The sequence below is a fragment of the Sminthopsis crassicaudata genome, chromosome 3 (assembly GCF_048593235.1).
Source record: "Sminthopsis crassicaudata isolate SCR6 chromosome 3, ASM4859323v1, whole genome shotgun sequence".
Taxonomy (NCBI): Eukaryota; Metazoa; Chordata; class Mammalia; order Dasyuromorphia; family Dasyuridae; genus Sminthopsis; species Sminthopsis crassicaudata.
The window spans coordinates 294,500,505-294,525,374 of record NC_133619.1 but is presented as its reverse complement, the minus strand read 5'-3'; the positions used below and the strand labels follow the sequence as shown (position 1 = coordinate 294,525,374).

Genomic DNA, 24,870 nt, shown 5'->3' with positions numbered 1-24,870 from the left:
TATTCTTTTGTAAATTTTCTGTTTATATACCTTACATATTTATCTATTATGAGTGAAGAGTTTGCCTTGGTAAATTTTTTTTTTAAAGAGTTCCTTGTATATAATTATGTCAAATTCATATCTATTGTATTATATTGGCCATAAACATTTTCTTAATCAATTACTTTTCTTTTATTTATTGTTTTATGATATCTAAGAACTAAGTCTCTATATCTAAGTACTTATACCTGAATTGAATTTCTTTCTTTTTTTTTTTAGTGTTACAAAAAACTTTTTTTTTTAAATTAAAGCTTTTTATTTTCAAAACATATGCATGGGTAATTTTTCAACATTAAACTTTGTAAAACCTTGTGTTCCAGTTTTCCCTCCCCTAGATAGCAAGTAATCCAATATATGTTAAACATGGTAGAAATAAATGCTAAATCCAATATATACATACATATTTATATAATTATCTTGCTGCACAAGAAAAATCAGATCAAACAGGAAAAAAAAAGAAAAAAAATGCAAACAAACAACAAAAAAAAGTGAAAATGCTATTCTGTGAACTATATTCAGTTCCTACACTTCTCTTCTCTGGGTGTAAATGGCTCTCTTCATCACAACATCATTGGAACTGGTCTGAATCATGTCCATCAGAATTGATCATCGTATAATCTTGTTGCTGTGTAACATGATCTCTTGGTTCTGCTCATTTCACTTAGCATCAGCAGTCTTGAATTTCTCAATGGCACAGTGTAAATAATCACAAAGATTAAAGTATCATGTGTTCAAAGTTATCATCCCAAACTATTACTTTTTTATTAACTAAAATAAGCAAACTAATATCAACAATGCTATTTTAGCTTGCCAAAACAAATTTAGTTAAGTAATTTATATCATTTGAACATAAGAATTACATATAAATTGGCTAGAACATTACCCCATCTCCCAATTTTCCCCATCAACCTGAAATAGCTGTAAACAAATTCTTTAAAATTGGCTAAGATTATAGTTAGCAGGGGCAGCTAAGTGTCACAGTAGATAGAGCACCAGCTCTTTAGTCAGGAGGACCTGAGTTCAGATTTGGCCTCCTTAACACTTCCTAGCTGTGTGACCCTGGGCAAGTCACTTAACCCCAATTGCCTCAGCAAAAAAAAAAAAAAAAAAAAAAAAAAGACAAGAAAAAAGAAAAAGATCATAATTAGCAAAAAATATACACAAAACTCTTTTGTTTACCTGGTGAAAATGGGCGGCAATAGAACCATTCTATTTATTTCTTTGTTTAGATGACTGCTTCACATCTTCAGCCTTATAAAACAAAAATATAGAATTAATGCACAGACTAAGCAAGTTCAGCAAAGAACTGAGATTCAAAATCTGACTTAAAAACAAATCTTAAGTATTGTAAGAACATTTCTTCTATTAAAAAAAAAAAAGTAAATTGTTATTTACAGGCTTCACTTAACAAGTTAGTTTTTTTAAAGTATCTGCATAATAGTGCATAGCTTTTACTAATCCTGACAAACCTCTATATAGGACTACACCTTGACTTTTCCCTTAAACAGGTTAAACTGAACCACACCCACTGTGCCTCTCCCCAGTCCTGGAAAACATAATTACGGCACATCATGAAAGAAATGTGATCTGGGAAAATTACTTATAACTGAGAGTCAGACTCAACTGTAGCCATCAATAATGCATCATACATAAAACATGTGTGTAGTATGGAGGGAAAAGTTCATGTTCCCTAAGGCCAAAGCCTTTTTATTTTCATTTAGTTTGCAATTCTGAAAAGCCACATTTGTTAATTTACTAGTCTAGAATCTCATTAGCTTTTCTTGCCAATTAGTATTTTATCCTGTTCATACTTCTAGTACATTCAGGGATTTCCCATCTGCAAATCACATCATGATACCTCCTTCTCTCCCCCTAACTATGACCTTGAAATCACATTTTAGGCTGCCGGGTCCTCTGACTTAACTGAGAGAAATTATAAAAATTTCTGAGATGTAAAGAGTATAATCTGAATATCCTGTAACCAGTCAAAGGGATGTCCCTACATCTACTCATTGTATAGGTTCTAGGGCTACAGTAGCTTTCTGGTTATTTCAGGAAACCCTAAGGGATTCTGGTTTAGTTCAGAATTTGAATCTTTCATGAATCATCATCAGCATTATCATAACTTACACTTAATGTAGAACTTTAAGGGTACAAAGATTTTCCTCAAGATTGCATTATCACACTCATCTTTATAGAATAAGAAATTCAGGCTCAGAGAGTTACACTGCCGAGAAACCTGACTTAGGAAAATGACCAAATCTGAATGGCAGCTGGATCCTTGAGAAGGTTTCCAGAATATTTACTAGGGTCTACTGCACTACTTCACTACACATACCAGCCAGGGATTTCAGAGGCAAATACAAGGCTTTGGTATTTTTTTAGACAGAAAATTCTCAGAAACATTAAAGTGAAACAAAGGACATGGGAATGGTGAGGTAGGAAGGAAGGCTCCCCCCTCCCACACACACACACACACACACACACACTCAGGAAGTGATTTGCGCATTGTTCCCCATATCTAGTCATGCTTCCCCTCTTCCCTGTTTGGACAATGCATCAAGTAAAGCTCTGGTGACTTTAGGACCAAAAACATATAGCTGCAAGAGTAACAGAGAAATCACTTTACATTTTAAAATATAATTCAAAAGGAAGCTGTAGTATAAGAAAGAAAAAAAAGTATCTATCCACTTCCTCATATACCTTAGTTAGAAAAATAGTGATCAACTAATCTAATAATCCTGCATATGTCTGTCACTTAGCTCTCAGTTTCAATTACTTCATCTGCAAAATAAGGGGCTGAACTCTAGTCTCTAAAAACCCTTCCTATTTCTAAATCTACTATACTTAATGATCACCAACACTAGTATATTAATCACAAAACATGACTATGGAAGAGGACCCTTGACTTCCTTCCTAGCCATTTAGCTGTCCCATTCTCGAGATTAAATTCATGAGGCATACTCAAGAACAGAGGAGCTCGGAAGGAATGATAGATGTATCAGTTTGGTAATTACAGGGAAAGATTTTTATGCAGTTTTAGGACCTGGAAGCTGCACAGGACAGGAAACTGATTACAGGCTAACATACTACTGGATTTTAATCAATATTATAGAAACATATAAGAATTAAGAAGACCTGGAAAATTAGAGGGAAAAATAATTGGTTGTGAGAAAGGATGGGACACAGCCTGAAAAAGTAAAGTACAAATTAAAGCTTATCTCCAAGGCTATTGTGGTCCAAATTATTTTTGAATAATGTTTTTAGCATTCTCAATATAACATGATCATTGCTGAAATATTAGTAGTCATGGAAGTATGTCAGTCTTTCAAATGAACTATCCACTAGCCTTTTCATTTCTAGGGCCCTGGCTTGAAGCCAGAAAACAACCACATGAAAACACACTTCTGATTTAAGAAAACAACTCTTATTAGGAACACTTAGACTATTTAGACTTCAAAGGATAACTGCCTGGTCTAGCCAAAAACTTGTCACTGTAACTTCTGCATTTCCATCTGACACAATCACTTCTGCATAAAACCAGTTTCTAATATCTTTCTTAAATGTGACTTTTCATGGTAAGTGATCTTCTCTATAGATTTAATTTTATTTTCCAATTTGTCTTAGTTATTTCTACACTATAGTAAACAAGGCATTTCAATAAGAAATACATTAAGTATGAAAGATAATTTTCTGCATTTATTTTTAGGAAATGAGGACTGGAAGAAAATATGGGTGACCAAAACCTTTCAATTTTGTTGCCTGTAATGTGGGCTAGTTTAGTCATCAGAAAACAGAGTTTTGAGGGCCAAACTCAGAGCCTTCGAACGTGGGAAAGCTGTCATTACATCATGAGAAGATTCCGGAGGACCAATCTAGCTGAACATAAAGAGACATGTCACAGTAGGGTTGCCACCTAATGATGAAATGTTTTCATGTAAGTGAAGGAAAGAAAAATTTTAAATTGCCCTCAACCCCAGCTGATAAATGGTCAAAGGATGTGAACAGACAGTTTTCAGACAAAGAAATCAAAGCTACCTCTAATCATATTAAAAAGTACTCTGAATCACTACTGATTAAAAAAAGAAGGAAATTAAAACAACTATGAGATACTACTTTATACGAATCCAAATTACAAATATGGCAGGAAAAAATGATAAATGTTGGAGGGAATGTGGAAAAATAGGCACACTAATGCACTGTTGGTAGAATTGTGAATTGATCTAATCATTCTGGAGAATAATTTGGAACTATGTTCAAAGGGATATAAAACTATGCATATAGTCTTTGATCCAGAAATATCACTGCTCAGTCTATATCTCAAAGATATTAAGAAAAGAGAAAAGGACCTTATTTATACGAAAATGTTTGTAGCAGTTCTTTTTGTAGTGGCTAAGAATTGAAAATCGAGAGGATGCACATCAATTGGGGCTAAATAAGCTGTGGCATATAATTATGATGGAATACTATTGTGCTATAAGAAATGACAAGCAGGATGATTTCAGAAAAATGTGGAAAGATACATGAACTGATACAAAATGAAGCAAACAGAACCAGGAAAATATTGTACACAGTAACAGCAACATTCTAAAATAAAAAACTATGAATGACAGCTATTTTCAGCAATACAATGATCTAAGACAGCCCCAAAGGTTTAATAATTTAGCACAGTATCTGCCTCTAAGAGAAAGAATTGATATTGTTTAAATACATACTGATTGATGCTATTTTTCATTTTCTTTTATTTGAGTCTTCTTGTAAGAAATGACTAATATGGAAAGGTTTTACATTAATGCACATGTATAATTTACATGTGATTGCTTATCATCTTGGGGAGGAGGAAGAGAAGTTGGAACTCAAAACTTTTCTTAAAAATATTTAAAAATCATTCTAACATGTAGCTAGGGAAAAAGGAAATGTAGCTAAATGTTAAAAAAAATTGCCCTCAGTTATGCTTATTTGGTGTGGCAGCAGAGTAGTGATAAAAGGAATAGAAAATGGTTTTGGACAGACAACATATGCCAATTTTACTTTCAATCATCTAAATCTGAGATCCTTGACCAGTGATCAACAAGTCATATCAATTATGCTAAATCATATCAATTTTAATCATTCTTGCTATAAAGAAAGCCAGTGGAAAGAAGGAAATTTAATGGGAGAATGGCTCATAGGTATTATTTGGAACAATGAAGAAAGGAATTGGTGGAGTACGTTTTATCATACGTCTAAAAGTTTCAGGAAACACAATTTTATAGGACATTAGATTATCACATATTACAGTACCAATGAAAAATATTTGCTAAAAGACCACCATGAAAATAACTGCAACTTTATGTGGCAACATTGGTTGCTAAGGATGAGCCATCAGAGAAGTTCTATGAAGAACTTGATAAGATTCTTCAATCAAATCAAATAAATATTCACTCTGATGCTGTGTGAATTCAATGAAAAAGCGAGACTGGATAGAAAACACACATGCAAGTATGGTTCAGGAAAAAAAATGAGAGAAATCAAAGACTTGCCAATTTCATAAAAATCTCATACCACCAGATCATGAATACCTTGTTTAAAAAAAAAATTGGTAGACAAAGAGAGCTCTTCCACCCAATTTATGGAAAAGATGTTTTAATATATGAATTATCTTTGAGTTAACTATCTATGTATAATCAGATCAATGAATTGACAGAGCAAAAATAAACTTTATCAAAATAAAACCAAAACCCAATAAAAATAAAAATGGGAAAAAGGAAAGTGCAATTACAATGACTGAATGTTGAAACTATTTGTGAAAGTAACTGAAAAGCAAAAATGGGAAAATGGTGACAGAATTGACATCAACAATGACTAAAATGTAATAAAAATAAATTAATTGCTACAAGAACACCAGAAGAGTCCAGAAAAAAAGTGCTTTGGTCATCAAATGCCTGACTTATATGCCAAGTGGAAAGACATGACTAGGAAATTCTGGGTTAAAATATAAATTTATCTTTAGATTTTATAATGGACAATTATAATCAGTATGATCTTGTAAAGCACAGAAAAGCAATGGAGGATAAAACTAGTTTAAAGAAAATATGGAAAGATATTCAGCTAAGACCTTAGGACATCTAAAGAGGAAAATGACAGACTATAAACAAAAAAAAAATTGGAAAAGATCTGTAAAAGCCACTTTAACTAAATGACTTCTTCAACAAAGAGAATGGAATGACCAAATTTGGCTGCTATTTATCACAGTCCCTAAGGTGCTTAGAGGGAGGCAGAAATGAGATTAAAGTGAACATATGTGAAAAAATAGCCAAATAGGACCAAGTGTATATACAGAAGAGATCCCATGCTTGGGATGATTTAATTGTGAAGACATTGATGGACCAATAATCCAAGGTATCTGAAGGAGAACAAGATGCTAAAGGGGGGAAAAAAGTCTCAAACAAAATTATGGTAAATAATATTTCACAATGGACCATATCTTTTACTACTTCACAATTAGCTCAAAGGGGTAAAGAATATAAAATCCCATTGAGTTTGTTGATTATGAAAAAGCCTTTGATAAAATGGAACAAAATACTGACTAACAAGACCTTATACAGCAAAACACCTCCCATCCACAAATCAAAATTCATATTCTTGGAATATATATCAATAGAAATAATCCTCCTCAGTGATTTTCTGATAATAAATGCTAAACAAAGAGTAACAAAAGGACATGGGAGATACAAATATCAAATATCTGCCACTGTTATAGAAAATATTCAGTTTAAGGGCAATGAGGAGGTTCTGCAAACCCTCCTATTTGCAGATGAAATTTAAATTCCAACATACTGCAAAACCTTCTACAAAAAATATATAATTAGCCCAAATATATAAGTTTTATCCACAGAAGAAGCAAGTAAATAAAAATGTCTACTGTACAGATTTCAACGTACATTAGCATGGCTCCTCCTCTCTACTATCCAACAATATAGAAGCACTAGATAACACAATGGAGGGGCTCTGAGCCTAAAGTCAGGAAGATCTGAGTCTTAGACACTTACTGGTGATGTGGTCTAGGATGAGTCACTTAACCTCAGCACAGCACAAACAAATAGACAATGAGGTAGGCCCAGAATTGAAAAAGAGGGGTAACTGGTAGGCCAAGGATTGCTTTTTGAAAATGGCAAAGCTCTTTGACTGACTCAGCTTCCCACAGGCAGGTAGGTGATAGAGGGAATAGAGTAGTAGTTTTGAATTCTTTGTAAAGGGATTTGTCTCATTGGAGGAAGTACCCACATCAATGAGCTTACAGGTCCACTGAAGTATCCATGGCAGATATCTACAATTTTTAGATAAGAAAACATGGAACAAGTACAAATGAGCTGTTAAAGATTGCAAAGCAGGAGTTCAAGTTCCAGAAATGAGGCATTAAGGTCAGGAGTACAGACCCCACTATTCCACACAGAATCTCAGAAAAATAAGTAAAGCTTAGAATGTCTGTAAAATCTAAGTAACTTAGATGCCAGTATCAGAGTAACTAGGAGCCTTTTCTTGTCTTTTCCTGACTCTAGGACAGATGCATGTTTGCCCTTCTCCGACACCAGGGGATGTCGATTATTTCTGGCAGATGAAGTTCCTGATTAAGAGGACAAAAGTACAAGACCATTTTTAATCAAATGATTCTGTCATAGCCAAACTAAAAGTGTTTAGAAATCTAAGTAACACCATGTGGAGAAAGAGAAAACAGGGTATGTTTACTCAGGGTGGCTACTGCAATTTTTCTTTTTTTCTTTTGCTCAGCTAGCAAGTGTCTGAATAAACTTTTAAAAACAAGTTTTGAAAATTCTGCTAGGTCTGTCATACTATTCACATGTTTTGTTTCTTTAGAACAATACTTTCCCTTTGAAAATTATCTAAAAGTTTCCTTAACTAGTATCACTGACTTTGCCATATGTTTGGCTATTATAATTTTAACAAATTTGTTATATCTTTCCAAACCCAATAGAAGTCTAAAGTGCATCTTTAATGTGTCTCACCACAAGAGTGAGAATTAAATCATTTTAACAGATTTAACACAAGGTTATCAAAGAAATAAATAACAAATTAACACTTTGATACCTTCTGTGTATGAGCCTTAGATTATATTTCTTAAGTGCTGACACAGATTTAGTATATAGAGGAATAATTCTGAAATGCTTTACTCTGGTTGTCCAAATGAAAACTTTGATAGATTTTTGATATATCTTCAAAAGCTCCCAAATCTGAACCTTATTAATAATCCCCATTTTCAGTTTTAACCCCTAGCCATAGCCACAATGATCATATCTTCTTGCACATTTCTGATGAGATGTTATGTTTGCTTGACTATTAGAGTTAGGCTGACAAAACTAAAAGGCATTTTCACTCAAAAGATAGCAGACATATTTTCACAATGTATTAGTTCTTAAAAGTAATAAAGGATGAGATATGAAAAAATGTCAAAGATGTGTAGGGGATTTGGAGTAACCCTTGGACATTGAGTATTGGAAAGTTAACAACCAAGAATAAATTTCTTATATATAGTCTTTTATATCTTATTCAACACTACTACTTCTTATTCTAGAAAATAAAACTGGGAATTCCCTTTGTTAAGGAACATTTTCTTTGCCTAATACATGATTCACAAGTCGTTAGGAGAATTGTTCTTGCATGACATTTAGCTGATCTTAAAATCCCTGAAAATAATGACTGATCATCCAGCTTAAAATGTGAGTATTAGAAAAAAAGAAATTTATTGAACATGAAAACCATAATGTCATTGAATGAGTTAGCTTACTTAAGGGAATACCTACCACTACCGGTGCAAAAAGACTGCTAACACTTGCATGTGTGGTTGTTTTCCTTCATTATTTAAAAAAGGGGTAAGGGCTATAAAAATCTAATGGCAAAAACTAATTCTGTTATCTCTTAATCCTTACAATTTATAACAAATCTTTCTTCATCACTATTCTTACTGAAGCTTTCCAAGGAACTCTACTATTTTTCATTTAAGTGTCTCCATGCACTTAATTAGTATTATTTTAGCAATCTAGTCTATAAGCAGTATAAGGAGAAAGGAAAAATTATAAAAGTGGGCTTTGGCAGTATACATTTTAAGGCTCATTAAATTTCCATTGTATATAAAAAAGAGAAAGGAAAGAAAAAGGAAGAAAAGCCTCCCAAAAAGAGCCTACATGTAATTTTTTAAAAAGGTTCAGATCAGAATATGAGTAAATTTTATATATAATTTATGTAAATGGTTAACAGAAACCAGTTCTGTTGCAACATATGAATTACTCAAGGCAGAGTTCTGCCTCTGTTACCAAGAGGAGAAGTATGTTATTGCTTTGTGGTTTCTGGTGCTTATCTGTTCACATTTATCCTATAAACCATCCTGCATGGTAATTTAATCCCATTTTCCAAATTTCCTTACATTTCCTAGTTTCTGAAGTTTTCTTATTTACAATCTTCTATACTACCCAACAGTACAGATTAGCTTGGATTTTTAAAATGGAAAAACAAGATAAAAAAAATAAATTATATAGAAATAAAAGGTCTTTATCTTCAAGTGTGTAGTATTTCAGAAGGGGTTGCCAAATGAAACTTGATATAGTTAGAATTTCTTACTTCAAGAACTCATTCCAACAGACCCCTAAACAACTACTGCTTAGATCCAAGCAGGGCCAAAAGTCAATAAAGTACTTCACTGAAATAGTACAAGAAATTATACATGTGGATAATAGGGAAGGATTTGGGACTTTATTTTATTAATGACTTCAAAATTGTAATTGTTATTATACATCTGAATGCTTTTTTGGAAAACAATTTATTGTAAAGATTTTTGTGTCAACAATGAAGCTTATCTTCCCTCTATTTATAATAAAGAAGGTCTGCTTATGAACTTAATGAAAGCTAGATCTGCATTCTCCTATGTGCCAAGTTACTCTGTCCCCTGCTCACCCTTCTCAGAGGCAGACCACAACAATAATCTTTTATACTTCTGTGGATGCCGAAGCAGACATTTAATATGAGCTTAGTATATAGTTTTCTCCCTATGAAAGTTGCCAGATAGCATCCTAGGTCAAAGAAAATGAGTAACCTATGATAAACAGATATAAGTATACGTGTACGCACATACATACACGTACCACATAGGATTTTTGTACATATAAACAAGAATTTTGCATACATCCTCATGTACATGTACACATGTTGTTCACAAAGCATTCTAACTATGTCATTCTCATGACCAGGATGTGAAGTTGGGGGTTGTTTGGATATAGGTTTCCCTTTTAGAAGAAGTGAGAGGGATCCCACCTTATTTCTTTTGCCAGTTTTATAAGGAATATTACATAAAGTATTCTTCCATGGGCACACTTCCTTGTAGTCCAGGGGAATGGAATTCATTTCTAGAAGTAGCTTTGTATATAATAATCAAAAGCAGTAAAATAGATGAATTATGATTCTTATAAATCATAAATACAAAAAAGTGAAAATTGAGAGTGAGATAATAGCAGGACATAAATAAGGACATCACTGATTCAGGATTGCTGAGAATGTCCAAATGTTAAAGTGGTTTTGCATTTAGCCACACTCCTTCCAATCCCTACCAGAACTACAAGGATATGAAGTTTTATGTTCTTTTTTGAAACTCTGAACAAAGAGATTAATTTTTATTAATAAATTATTAAAGTCATTTATTACCTTCTCCTGCTTTGTATCCGTTTGAAAGTATGTCTTCCACACATCTTCTAGGATTATGAATACTCGCAGGCCCCAATCATACAATTTCTCTCCATTGATCTTAAAACAAAAGTTGAAGATTAATATAAAGGCAACATAAATATAAAACAAAGGTAATATTAAATAACAATGATTTTCCCAATTTTTGTTAAAAGTTTAAAAGAAAAAAAAAAGAGAGAAAAAAAAAAGTTTAAAAGAAATCATTATCTTCACATACCTCATAGAGATTTGGGGTTTACGTATTAAAAAACAGTATTAAGTAAGCAAAAATTAGGACAGTAAGAATGATTCAAAGAGTAAAAAAGATGACAAGGGAAGCCTGTGATCAATTGCAAGTACTTTAAAACTTTATTTGCAATAAATAAATGGAAAATACCAAAAATTTAGGCACACCAACCATTTTAACTCCATCCCTATCTTCTAATTCCACACATGTCCCATAAAAAAAAAAAAAAAAACTAAAAACAAAACAAAAAACTAGAAGATTAAACCCAGCAATAGTTTAGTTTTTTTTTTTTTTCTTTTTAATAAGGAGATGATCTAAAAAAAAAAAAAAAAACAAAAAAACTTATTAGAACTACTTAATTTTTAAGGCCCCAAAAATCATCGAATGTCTTTTTTTTTTTTTTTTTTTTTTTTTTTTTTGCTGAGGCAATTGGGGTTAAGTAACTTGCCCAGGGCCACATATCTAGGAAGTGTTAAGTGTCTGAGACCACATTTGAACTCAGATCCTCCTGACTTCAGGGCTGGTACTCTATCCACTACACCATTTAGATGTCCCTCATTGAAAGTCTTTTTAGTCCAACTTTTCACACAATGCTGTAATAGTCTCTATAACATGCAAAACATAAATATTTACTCTCTTTAAATAATTTTAATGACAAAGTGCTCATTATTTCATAACCATCTAATTTTTGAATACTTCAAATAGTTTTAAAGTTTTTTCTTATATCAAGTTGAAACCTGTCTTTTAACTTGTTCTGATTTGTCCTCATTCTGCTCTCTAATGAGACACCAAACTGCTTCCTCTTTCACCTGATAATTCTTCAAATATTTGGAAATATTTGAATAGTTTTCTTCTCCTCTTCCCCCACTGCCATGACTCACCTTTCCCATCCCCAGAATTTTCTTTGCCAGATTAAAAATACTTAGTTTTTTCATAGTTCCTCCAATTATTCCTAATGGGGCACAATTTCCAGACTTTTCATAATCTTAGAAGTACTTTCAAACTTTGAGTGGATATGGAAAAAGGATGCTTTAAAAACTCTTATCTCCAAGTATCTAATAAGCATTTGTTAAGTAGTGCTATATTCGAGGACCTGGGAATTCAAGGACAAAAATGAAATGATCCCTGCCCTTAGAAGCTTCTGGTGTATAAGAGAGGAGAATAATATGTACAAATGTAATTTTTTTACAAAATTACATAATTCTGGGTGATAGGCACTAATAGGAAATAGACAGACACTCTTTAGATTAAATGCTTGCCTAAACTATAAAAAGAAATCATGAAACAGTAATTTGATCTGAAAATGTCATCATGATCCCAAAGTTATTATTTAATAATATGCCCCAAATAACAAAAATTTATTAATATTTTAATATGAAAAGATAACTATTTTTGTTAGCTTATTGAACAGGTTAAATAATTTAATATTCTTTCCCCATATGTGTATGTAATCCTATCTCTGAAAAGAAAAATAAATTATATTTTGAGTGGGGATTAGAAAAGTGGGACAGCAAAAGAATATTAGTTTTTGAATTTGAGAAGAACAAGTTGGATTAGAAATGTTTATTACATCTAAATGACCACTGTATTTCATAAACATCTGCCTAAAAAACTCTCTATTGGAAAGATAATTTGTATGACTATGGTTAATTCCTTCAAATTTGTGGTAAGATATATTCAACATGCTAAACTTTTCCTAAATGATTATAATTAAAGAAATACTACCTGAAAAAAATTCTGTCACAACAAATAATTCAATTGCTCATCCTTAAGGAATTCTAATATTCATTTCAGAGAACATTTTGCATATGGTATAGTTATTCTGTTCTATGGACTCAACTAATTAATCTAATCATTCTAAAAAGTCAGTCAAATAAATAATTCACATGAATTTTGCACATTTATTTAAAAGTGTTCTTTTACAAATCAAATAAGGAATTTCTTATAAATTTGGACCTAAAGTGATTATATAGGAATCTGATTAAGATTCTACAGGCCAAATATTTCTTCCATCTCCAAATAGATACATATTCCAAAGAAAAAAAGATAAGAAAATATTTATTCAACACTTCATAAGACCAAATTTAGTATCACATCTAAATGTCTGACGTAATAAAGTAAAAGTATAATGAAATGTTTCACCATTAAGAAGTCAAATCCAGATATTCAACATCTAAATTTTATAAAAGCAACAAAATCTGAAATACAGAATATTAATACTAAATTCTAAATACAATCTTTCATATGCAAACATGCACCAGGAGAGACATAGAGGAGAGTTAACAATGAAAACATGGATTAACATAGTTAAAATGCTTAATATGATCAGATATTTCTGGGGCTTTAAGTGTTACTTGTTATTGCTGGATGGCAAACAGATTTAAGATTGAGCAAAATAAATGCTAAAATGAAAATCTGTAGTTCTAAAAAAAAGTGCCTTTCATGTCTTTGGAGAACTATTATAGATAAATATTCTTATTAAATGATGAAAATAAATAAGTGTAATAAAGAATATACTACCAACCAAGTTAGCTAAAGAAACGATATTTCATCATGAAAGAATGGATTTTTTTTTCTCTGTAATTCATACCTCTACTGAAATTTGATGTCAATGCCTTACTGGTATGGAAGAGTCCCTTAGTTTTTGAAAGCAAAAGAACACAAGCTCTGGCATGTCTTATTAAAGGATAAAGGCTTTGAGTCCACACCTCTAATATTGGCTAGAAAAGATAATGATGAACGTTGGAGAGGATGTAGAAAAACTGGAACACTGATACATTGCTGGTAGAATTGTGAATGAATCCAACCAATCTGGAGAGCAATTTGGAACTATGCTCAAAAAGTTATCAAATTGTGCATACCCCTTGACCCAGCAGTGTTACTGCTAGACTTTTATATCCTAAAGAGATCTTAAAGGAGGGAAAGGGCCTCACATGTGCAAAAATATTTGTGGTAGCCCTCTTTGTAGTGGCTAAAATTGGAAACTGAGTGGACACTCATCAGTTGGAGAATGGCTGAATAAATTATGGTATGTGAATGTTAAGGAATATTAATGTTTTGTAAGAAATGACCAATAGGATGATTTCAAAGATGCCTGGAGAGACTTACATGAACTGATGCTAAGTGAAATGAACAGAACCAGGAGATCATTATACACAGCAACAAGATTATACGATGATCAACTCTGATGGACATGGCTCTCTTCAACAATGAGATGATTCATACCAGTTCCAATTGTTCAGTAATAAAGAGAGTCATCTACACCCAGAGAGAGAACTATAGGAAATGAGTGTGGACTACAATATAGCATCTTTCTGTTATTGTTTGCTTGCATTTTTGTTTTCCTTCTCAGGTTTTTTCTTTCTTTCTATATCCGTTTTTTCTTGTGCAGCAAAATAAATGTATAAATATGTACACATATATTGGATTTAACATATACTTTCATATATTTAACATGTATTGGATTACCTGCCATCTAGGGGAGGGAGAGGCGGAAGGAGGGGAAATTTGTAACAGAAGATTTTGCAAGGGTCAATATTGAAAAATTACCCGTGCATATATTATATAAATAAAAAGCTATAATAATAATAATTTTTAAAAAATAAAATAAAAGCTCTGAGTATATATTACCTGAAAAAAATTCTGTCACAACAAATAATTCATTTGCCCATCCTTAAGGAATTCTAATATTCATTTCAGAGAACATTTTGCATATAGTTATAGTTATTTTGTTCTATGGACTCAACTAATTTACCTAATCATTCTTATAATTATGTAAGATTATGTATTTGTTCTCCAAGGTCTAACCTTGCAGAGAGTCTCAGAGAGATTCACTACTAGTTTGGTTTCAGGGTGATGGGATTTTTTTTGACAATAGCAACTCTCAAAAACTGTCTATGTGTACTAAACGATCGATTTAATAACAACAGCCTCCTTGAAGTTCATGAGCAAAATACTAAATCAAGACTTCAGATTTTTAAGGTTATCATACCCCTCTGCTGAATGAATCAGTCAATATGCACTCATTAAGTACCTACAAAGTGCCAGGTACCATGCTATGAACTAATGATATATAATTAATAAAGTTCCTGCCTTCTTCCTGCTCACAATCTAACAAGGGAGATAACATGCAAACAAGAACAAGTGATAACAAGACTCATATTTAAGTTGCTTTCACCTATCATAGCTATGTGAATTCTGAAACTCTCCTCTTGACAGGAAATGCTAAAGTAAAGTGTTCATCCTAGGAACTTAGTTTTCCAGTTTGTATTATTACTATAATTAAGGCAATCATGATGTTCCTATAGCATCTTTAAGATATCTATGATAGGAACTATTTTGTTTTGCTCTGATGGGAACCAAGTTTTCCCAGAATATCTTTAACACAGCCTCAATATCTCAATACCCATACTTTTATCTCTTCAATTCTTCCCTGGTACTTCCCCTGAGAAAACCCATAGTTATTTTTCCCCCTATAAAAGTTGTGCTTATGATGAAGATTTTTGCTAAGTCCTTTTCAGGACTAAGCTCACTATGAGATACTCTCTCCCTCCTCATAATGTCTTCCATGTAAAGAAGTCTTTCTCCTTGTTATAGCTAACTTTTTTAGGGTGCTACATCTTTTTTGGGATAGCCCATCATGTAATACATGGGGGTCTCTCTTCTCACTTTCTTTTCCCCTTTGTCTCATGGTTCCTTTCTCCCTATTATAGCTAACTCTGGTTAGTTTGCTAAACTCTTATGGATTTAACCTGCCAATGATGTATTCCCACCTCATGGTATAGTTCTTTAATGTGTCTTTCAAATCCCTTTCCTATATAACTATAATATTCTTTCTATTGCTCTCCCAAAATCTATTTCATATTTACCACTCCTATTATCTATTTTGCCTCTTAATTTTGTCTGTAATTTCTTCATATAGGATACATATAATATAAGGATAAAAGACTCCCAAACAGGAATTTTCACACAAAACTATGTTAGCAACAGAGCCCAACTTCAATTTAGTTCAATTTTCAACAAAATACTATGTGCAAATGTTGAGGACCATGCCTAAGTTCGAAATACAGAAAGCTTGTAAAGGGTTAAAGGGGACTGTATCATCAAGGGGCAGGTCTGTTCTCTGAAAGCCCCCACAGCTGTGAATCATAGCACATATGAAGGAATTGCAAATAGGCCTTTACTGACACAGATGTTGCTTGTGAATTGTGAATGAAATAAATCAGAGGCAAGAGGGAAGAGGAGAGAAGTCAGAGAATGCAACTGCCTCTCAGTCTCCTTATATTGTTATCATCTTGTCACATGAAGGGATCTATTCTGCTGGTCAGAATTAGATCCCCAGCAAGCACTAGCAGGTAACTCCCATAACATCAAAGGTAAGCATTGATGATACAATGATAGATACAAAATATACCCTGATTTCAGGGAGTTTATAATCAATGATAGGGGAAATAAATCAATACCCAGCTAATATTTGGGGAAAGGCTAAAATAATCATGGTATATGAATATAATGCACTATTATTGCATTAAAAAATTATGAAAGGGCCAGATTTAGAGAAACTAGGAGAGATCTATATTAATTAATTCAGAGCCAAGTGACTGGAGGCAGAATAATTTTACATAATCTACAACACTGTAAAGGAAAACAACTGTTAAAGAACTACGTGCATAAGAATTATGATTAATGCAATGTCCAAATGATGTGGCACAAGATTTTTAATCAGTCCATTCTGCTTCTATTGTCAGAAATGATATAGAACTTTAAATTAATACCAATATTATTTACTATTCATGTAATTATGGAGGGGGTCAGCAACATTAATTATCTGCTACACACAACATGCTTATATTTGTTATGGCAACATAACATAAACATAACATAAATTGTGATTTTTCCTCTTTGAGATTCTTCTTTCATAACATGACTAAAGTGAAAATATGTTTAACATGGTTGTACATGTACAACCTATATCAGATTGTTTACTGTCTTGGGGAGGAGTGAAGGAAAGGAAGGAGAGAAAAATATTTGGAATTCAAATTCTTATAAAATGAATACTGAAAATTATGATAACTCAGATACTACTTCAATCGTTTCAAGTTGGCTAAGATGACAGGAAAAGATAATGATAAATGTTGGAGGGAATATGGGAAAACTGAGACACTAATAACATTGTTGATGGACTTGTGAACTGATCCAATTGTTCTGGAGAGCAATTTGGAACTATGATCAAAGGCCTATCAAATTCTATATACCCTTTGATCCAATAGTTTGTCTACTGAATTTGGATCCCGAAGAGATCATTAAAAAAAGGGAAAGGGACTCACATGTACAAAAATGTTTGCAGCAGCCCTTTTTGTGGTAGCAAGGAACAAAAATTGGGTGGATGCTTATCATCTGGGAAATGGCTGAATAAGTTATGGTATATGAATATTGTGGAATATTATTGTTCTATAAGAATTATCAGTAAGATGATTTCAGAGAGGCCTGGAGAGACTTAGATGAACTGATGCTAAGTAAAGTGAATAGAACCAAGAGAACATTGTACACAGCAACAAGATTATGTGATGATTAACTGTGATAGACTTGGCTCTTTTCAACAATGGACAATTCTAATACACTTGTGATGGAGAGAGCCATCCACATTCAGAAAAAAAAACTATGGGGATTGAATATGGATAACAACATAGTATTTTCACCTTTGTTGTTGTTGTTGTTTGTTGATTTGTTTTTCTCATTTTTCCATCTTTTGATCTGATTCTTCTTGTGCAGCATGATTAATGTGGAAATATATTTAGAAGAACTATACATAAAATGTTTGTAGCACCTTTTTCTGTGGTAGCAAAGAATTGGAAAAGGAGTGGATGCTCATCAATTGGAGAATGGCTGAACAAGCTGTAGTACATGAAGGTAGTGGAATATTGCTTGCTATCTAGGGGGAGGAGGAAACAAGGAGGGAAGGAGAAAATTTTGGAATACAAGCCAATGTTAAAAACTATCTTTCCAGGTATCTTGATAAATAAAAAAAAAAGCTATTATTTTTAGATAATAAACTAAATACAATAAAAATTTTAAAAATTATCTTTCCATGTAATTAGAAAAAATAAAATATTACTGAGGAAAAAAAGGACAGAACTTTAGATTTCCCAAATTATTGATTATTAAAAATCATTTTCCTCAAATAGGAAAAAAAAAGAAATTTACCTTGAAGTTTGGAATCTTTAATTTATAAAGCTATCATCTAGAATTTTGACATTCACAAAATATTCATGAGCCCAAATAGCCTGAATGAAGCCTGACTTATTTGATTTAATTGTGTCCTAAATATTAAGAGATGAGGGGAAGGGGAGAAGTAGCAAAGGATGTAAACGGGTGGGTGGGTGTGCCAACAGTTCCTTTAAAAATATTACTCTGCCAACCTCTCTGGCATATACTTTAAGCCACAAGAGATAAGCAGAGCCCTAACTACAAGAGTCAGTTCTGACATGGGACAAGGTTTGACCTACACATTGAATATAGATCCAAAATTAACTTTTATGGCAAAAAATTTAGGCTTACCTAATACAAAACATCTAGGTAAATTTATATTTAATTCTATAAGTTTTTATCACACACATATTACTATGTGCAAAGCAAGGTATTAGGTACTAAGGATATAAAGACAAGAAAATAAAAAGTTCTTTTGTTTTTGTGCAGCTGACATTCAACTAGGGATAGATATGCCAGGTTAACAGGTAAATAAACATAAAATAATTTGTGGGGGAAGAGAACAATTAAGGAAGGGATGCCTGAGGCAATAAAGGAAACTAAGGATTTGAAGCTTTGTCAAGATATATAATATCTGGTGAATTCAGAAAGGTTTGGAGAGACTTGCATGAACTGATGCTGAGTGAAATGACCAGAACCAGAAGATCACTATACACTTCAACAACAATACTGTATGAGGACGTATTCTGATGGAAGTGGATATCTTCAACATAAAGAAGATCCAACTCACTTCCAGTTGATCAATGATGGACAGAAACAACTACACCCAGAGAAGGAACACTGGGAAGTGAATGTAAAATATTAGCACTACTTGTCTATCTATCCAGGTTACTTACACCTTCGGAATCCAATACTTAACGTGCAACAAGAAAATTGGATTTACACACATATATTATATCTGGGTTATATTGTAACACATGTAAAATGTATGGGATTGCCTGTCATGTATGGGAGGGAGTAGAGAGAGGGAGGGAAAAAAATGAATAAAAGGGATAATAGTATAAAAAAATTACTCATGCATATATACTGTCAAAAAAATTTATAATTATAAAATTAATTTTAAAAAGATATATAATATCTGGGAGAACTGCAATTTGATTTTAGATATAGCTTATCACAACCTATCAAAAACAAGTCAGACTGAAACCCCTAAAAAGAGAAAGAGAATAGAGGTAAGGAGATGGGGGAATGGGGAATTCTTCCAAAACATTAGAAATGGAATGAGGAACTTCAGTGTCTGTTAAAACAAATGGACAAGGGGAGAAAACCCTACGTTTCAGAATTAGAGATTCCTGAAGTCCCCCAAGTTATCTGCTCTAAAATCTAAATCATGAAGTAAGTTTACAAATATAGCTAGCACAATTTGGAACTATGCTCAAAAAATTATCAAACTGTACATATCCTTTGATCCAGCAGTGTTACTACTGAGCCTATATTCCAAAGAGATCTTAAAGAAGGGAAAGGGACCTGTATGTACAAAAATGTTTGTGGCAGCCTTTTGTAATGGCTAGAAACTGGAAATTGAATGGATGCCCATCAATTGGAGAATGGTTGGGTAAATTGAATGTTATGGAATATTATTGTTCTGTAAGAAATGACCAGCAGGATCATTTCAGAAAGGCCTGGAGAGACTTACATGAACTGATGCTGAGTAAAATGAGCAGGACCAGGAGGTCATTATATACTTCAACAACAATATTATATGATGATTAATTCTAATGGACATGGCTGTCTTCAACAATGAAATGAACCAAATCAGTTCCATTTGTTCTATAATGAAGAAAATCAGCTACATCCAGGGAAAGAACTATGGGAAATGAGTATGAACCACAACATAGCATTCCACTCCCTCTGTTTTTGTCTGCTTGTATTTTTTATTTCCTTCTCATGTTATTTTTACCTTATGTCTAAGTCCAATTTTTCTTGTGCATCAAAATAACTATATGGATATATAAACATATATTGTATTTAACATACACTTTAACATATTTAAATGAAGGGATCTACCTGCCATCTAGGAGAGGGAGTAAGGAGAAGGAGGGGAAAAGTTGGAACAGAAAGTTTTGCAAGGGTCAATGCTGAAAAATTACCCATGCATATATCTTGTAAATAAAAAGTTATAATAAAAAAAAAATCACAAAGGTAGCAAGTAGCTGAGTTGAAGTTGGAAAAAAAAAAAAAACAAATATAGCTAGCATCTGTTAATTTTATTCTCTGAAGGAAGATTTTCCTGAAAAGTCTGAGAATAAAGACACATTTTTGTTCACTAGTATTTTACAGAAGTTTCTTTAAACACTTCCTTTCTTTTCTAAAGAGAGTTCAGTGACCCTAAATAACCTATTCTGATGACTCAGAGCTATAATGACATACCTCAGTGAGTGAGATGTAACACACTAATTACATCATTGCTAGAAGCATGTACAATTTACTGACTGTCCCTTCCACTAAATGACTTCGTACTTTCAGTTATTAGTCATTATTATTATTATTGGTGAGGCAATTGAGGTTAAGTGACTTGCCCAGAGTCACACAACTAGGAAGTGTTAAGTATCTGAGGATGGATTTGATCCGAGGTCATCCTAATTCCAGGGCTAGTACTCTATCCACTGTACCATTTGCCTGTCCCTTTTTAGCTACTCCTTAAAAGGCTCTCCAGGCCTTTTTGCTGGTTATAATCCGATTTACATAACTGAATTTTTAAAACCAGCAAGTTTAATTTTATCTACAATTCTAACCTTTTTTTTTTTTAAATGTTAAGGGAATGCTTCCATACCTCTCTGACCTACATAGTGAAGGGCATGGAGTTAATGAAGATATTTTACACGAAGGAATTTTTTTCCATTTGCTTCTAAGTTCAAAGCTGTGGTTGAGGTGACTGAAGTTACCAGAAGTCAATCAAAGGAAGCATTTTGGCATGAGGGAAAAAGCCAGAGCTTTGGAAATAAAGAAACCTAGGTTAAAGTCCTACATCTGACACTTAGTCTTCTGAATGACATTGGATAAAGCATTTTACTTGTGTGGACCTCAGTTTCCTCACCTCTAAAATGAGAGCCATGAATTAAATGGTCTTTGAAGCCTCTTCTAGCTTTAAATCTATGGTCCTATGAAAGAAGCAAGTCCACAGCTGTATGAAATTTAGAATAGCCACAATTAGGTTTCATGGAAAGAATAAAAATTTGAAACTTGTCTAAGACAATTTTTTAACTGGGAGGAAGGGAGAGATAGAGACATCATTTCAAGATAATGAGAGAGACTCCAGGGATTGAGTGCCTATGGGCAGAGATCACAGGTTACTGGAAGATTCTTGATATGAGAGACTGAGGCAACAGGACACAGAAGAATGTATTTGCAGTAGTTGGAAGAAGACATATTTCAAGTAATTTTTCTTGAAAACTAAATGTTAAATCAACTGTTTATGAGTGGGATCCAAGTGGTGCCCAAAAGTGAAATTCCAGTCTCTTAGGCTCAATATCATTCAACTCCATGCTCACTGAAAATATGACATCATGTTAGCATAGGATTTGTTGTTGTTAAGTTATGTTTGACTCTTAAGGAGTGGATTTATTTTTACTACTGGAATAGTTTGCTATTTCCTTCTCCAGTTCATTTTATAGATGAGGAAACTAAGGTAAATAGTGTTAAGTGACTTGCTGACCAGGATCACACATAAAGATGAGTCTTCCTAACTCCAGCCTGGCATTCTGTCAATTGTATGAAAAATTGTCCAAAAGTATAAACACCTAACTTTAAAGAAGTAAGAACCAATGGTCATCTCTACATAGATACCACATTGTCTTCAAACTCAACATATCTGAAACTAAGTTTTCTAAAATAATTAGCATTTTTCATTATCCTATCAATAAAACTAGCATTTTTCAAGTATTCCATACTGGTAAGTAATCTTTGAGTTAATCTTTGCAATATCTCCTGGAATGATCTCTTTTCTTACATACATTCCCACTTGTCAATCTCGTAGGACCATCCCTTGTCAATTCTTAGCTATGTTGCCTTTATAGCCTCCTACTGATTTTCTTCATTTCATTCATTTATTTACCTCTAATCTTTCTAAAATATTGTTTTTATGATACTCCTTTATTTTACAGCCTGGAAAAGCTCCCATTGACTTATGAGAGCAAGTCCAAATGCACCCAAGGTCTTTTCCACTCTGATTCTGTATTGTGACCACTCAAAATGTTTTTTAATAATCCAAAATATGGATGACATGATGGTATACTTAGAGAATCCCAAAGACTCTGCTAAAAAGCTATTAGAAATAATTCAGAATTTTAGCAAAGTTGCAGGATACAAAATAAATCCACATAAATCCACAGCATTTTTATACATTAACAACAAAATCCAACAGCAAGAGATACAAAGAGAAATTCCATTCAAAATAACGGTCGATAGTATAAAATATTTGGGAATATATCTACCAAAGGAGAGTCATGAGCAAAATTACAAAAACTTTACAAAATTACAAAACACTTGCCACAAAAATAAAGTCAGATTTAAATAATTGGAAAGACATTTAGTGCTCTTGGATAGGCCGAGCGAATATAATAAAGATGACAATACTCCCTAAACTAATCTATTTATTTAGTGCTATACCAATCAGACTTCCAAGAAACTATTTAAATAACCTAGAAAAAATAACAACAGAATTCATATGGAACAACAAAAGGTCGAGAATTTGAAGGGAAGTAATGAAAAAAAAAATTAAGTGAAGGTGGTTTAGCTGTACCTGATCTAGAACTATATTATAAAGCAACAGTCACCAAAACCATTTGGTATTGGCTAAGAAATAGACTAGTTGATCAGTGGCATAGGTTAGGTTCACAGGGCAAGATAATGAATAAAAATAGCAATCTAGTGTTTGACAAACCCAAAGATCCCAAATTTTGGGATAAGGATTCATTATTTGACAAAAACTGCTGGGAAAACTGGAAATTAGTATGGCAGAAACTAGGCATGGACCCACATTTAACACCACATACTAAGATTAGATCAAAATGGGTCCAAGATTTAGGCATAAAAAACGAAATCATAAATAAATTGGAGGAACATGGGATGGTTTACCTCTCAGACTTGTGGAGGAGGAAGGAGTTTGTGTCCAAGGGAGAACTAGAGACCATTATTGATCACAAAATAGAAAATTTTGATTACACCAAATTAAAAAGTTTCTGCACAAACAAAACTAATGCAAACAAGATTAGAAGGGAAGTAACAAATTGGGAAAACATTTTTATAGTTAAAGGTTCTGATAAAGGCCTCATCTCCAAAATATACAGAGAATTGACTTTAATTTATAAGAAATCAAGCCATTCTCCAATTGATAAATGGTCAAAGGATATGAACAGACAATTTTCAGATGATGAAATTAAAACTATTTCCACTCATATGAAAGAGTGTTCCAAATCACTATTGATCAGAGAAATGCAAATTAAGACAACTCTGAGATATCATTACACACCTGTCAGATTGGATAAGATGACAGGAACAAATAACGATGAATGTTGGAGGGGCTGTGGGAAAACTGGGACACTGATGCATTGTTGGTGGAGTTGTGAAAGAATCCAACCATTCTGGAGAGCAATCTGGAATTATGCCCAAAAAGTTATCAAAATGTGCATACCCTTTGACCCAGCCATACTACTACTGGGCTTATATCCCAAGGAAATACTAAAGAAGGGAAAGGGACCTGTATGTGCCAAAATGTTTGTGGCAGCCCTTTTCATAGTAGCTAGAAGCTGGAAGATGAATGGATGTCCATCAATTGGAGAATGGTTGGATAAATTATGGTATATGAATGTTATGGAATATTATTGTTCTGTAAGAAATGACCAACAAGAGAAATACAGAGAGGCTTGGAGAGACTTACATCAACTGATGCTAAGTGAAACAAGCAGAACCAGAAGATCATTATACACTTCAACAATGATACTGTACGAGGATGTATGCTGATGGAAGTGGATATCTTCAACATAGAGAAGAGCTAATCCAATTCCAATTGATTAATGATGGATAGAATCAGCTGCATCCAGAAAAGGAACACTGGGAAATGAGTGTAAACTGTTATTTTTACCTTCTGAATCCAATTCTTCCTGTGCAACAAGGAATTCGGTTCTACACACATATATTGTATCTATAATATACTGTAATATATTTAACATGTATAAGACTGCCTGCCATCTGGGGGAGGGGGTTGGGGGAGGAAGGGAAAAAATCTGAATAGAAATAAGTGCAAGGGATAATGTTGTAAAAAAATTACCCATGCATATGTACTGTCAAAAAAAAAGTTATAATTATAAAATTAAATTAAATTAAAAAAAAAATAATAATAATCCAAAATATGGATCTACAATTCCAGTAAATGTAATCTCTTTACTAGTTTCCCTTTTGCCACTTTATGTGCCTCATTCCCATCTTTTTGACCTTGTTCCTACTATTTGGTCTTCAGCATTTTCCACCTACCTCAAGACCTAATTCCTCTCTAAAGACTCTACTAATCCCAGCCCATATTCTTCTTATTCTAAATTTCTATAGAATTTGTGTAATTTCTACAGCAAACTCTCCTACTTTGCTAATAGAGAATTTTTATATTTGAAAGC

At 33.0% G+C, this 24,870-nt stretch overlaps 1 protein-coding gene across 1 annotated transcript in view; it reads right to left on the bottom strand.

Moving 5' to 3' along the window:
• Positions 1–24,870, bottom strand: part of APOO (apolipoprotein O) — a 65,657-nt gene that overhangs the window by 4,237 nt on the left and 36,550 nt on the right. Inside the window, exons 7-8 of the mRNA XM_074300919.1 lie at positions 10,732–10,830; positions 1,219–1,290 (exon numbers count right to left, since the gene is read on the bottom strand). Of these exons, the coding sequence (XP_074157020.1) occupies positions 1,249–1,290; positions 10,732–10,830 (141 nt within the window). The 3' untranslated portion in view covers positions 1,219–1,248. The remainder of the gene's footprint in view (positions 1–1,218; positions 1,291–10,731; positions 10,831–24,870) is intronic.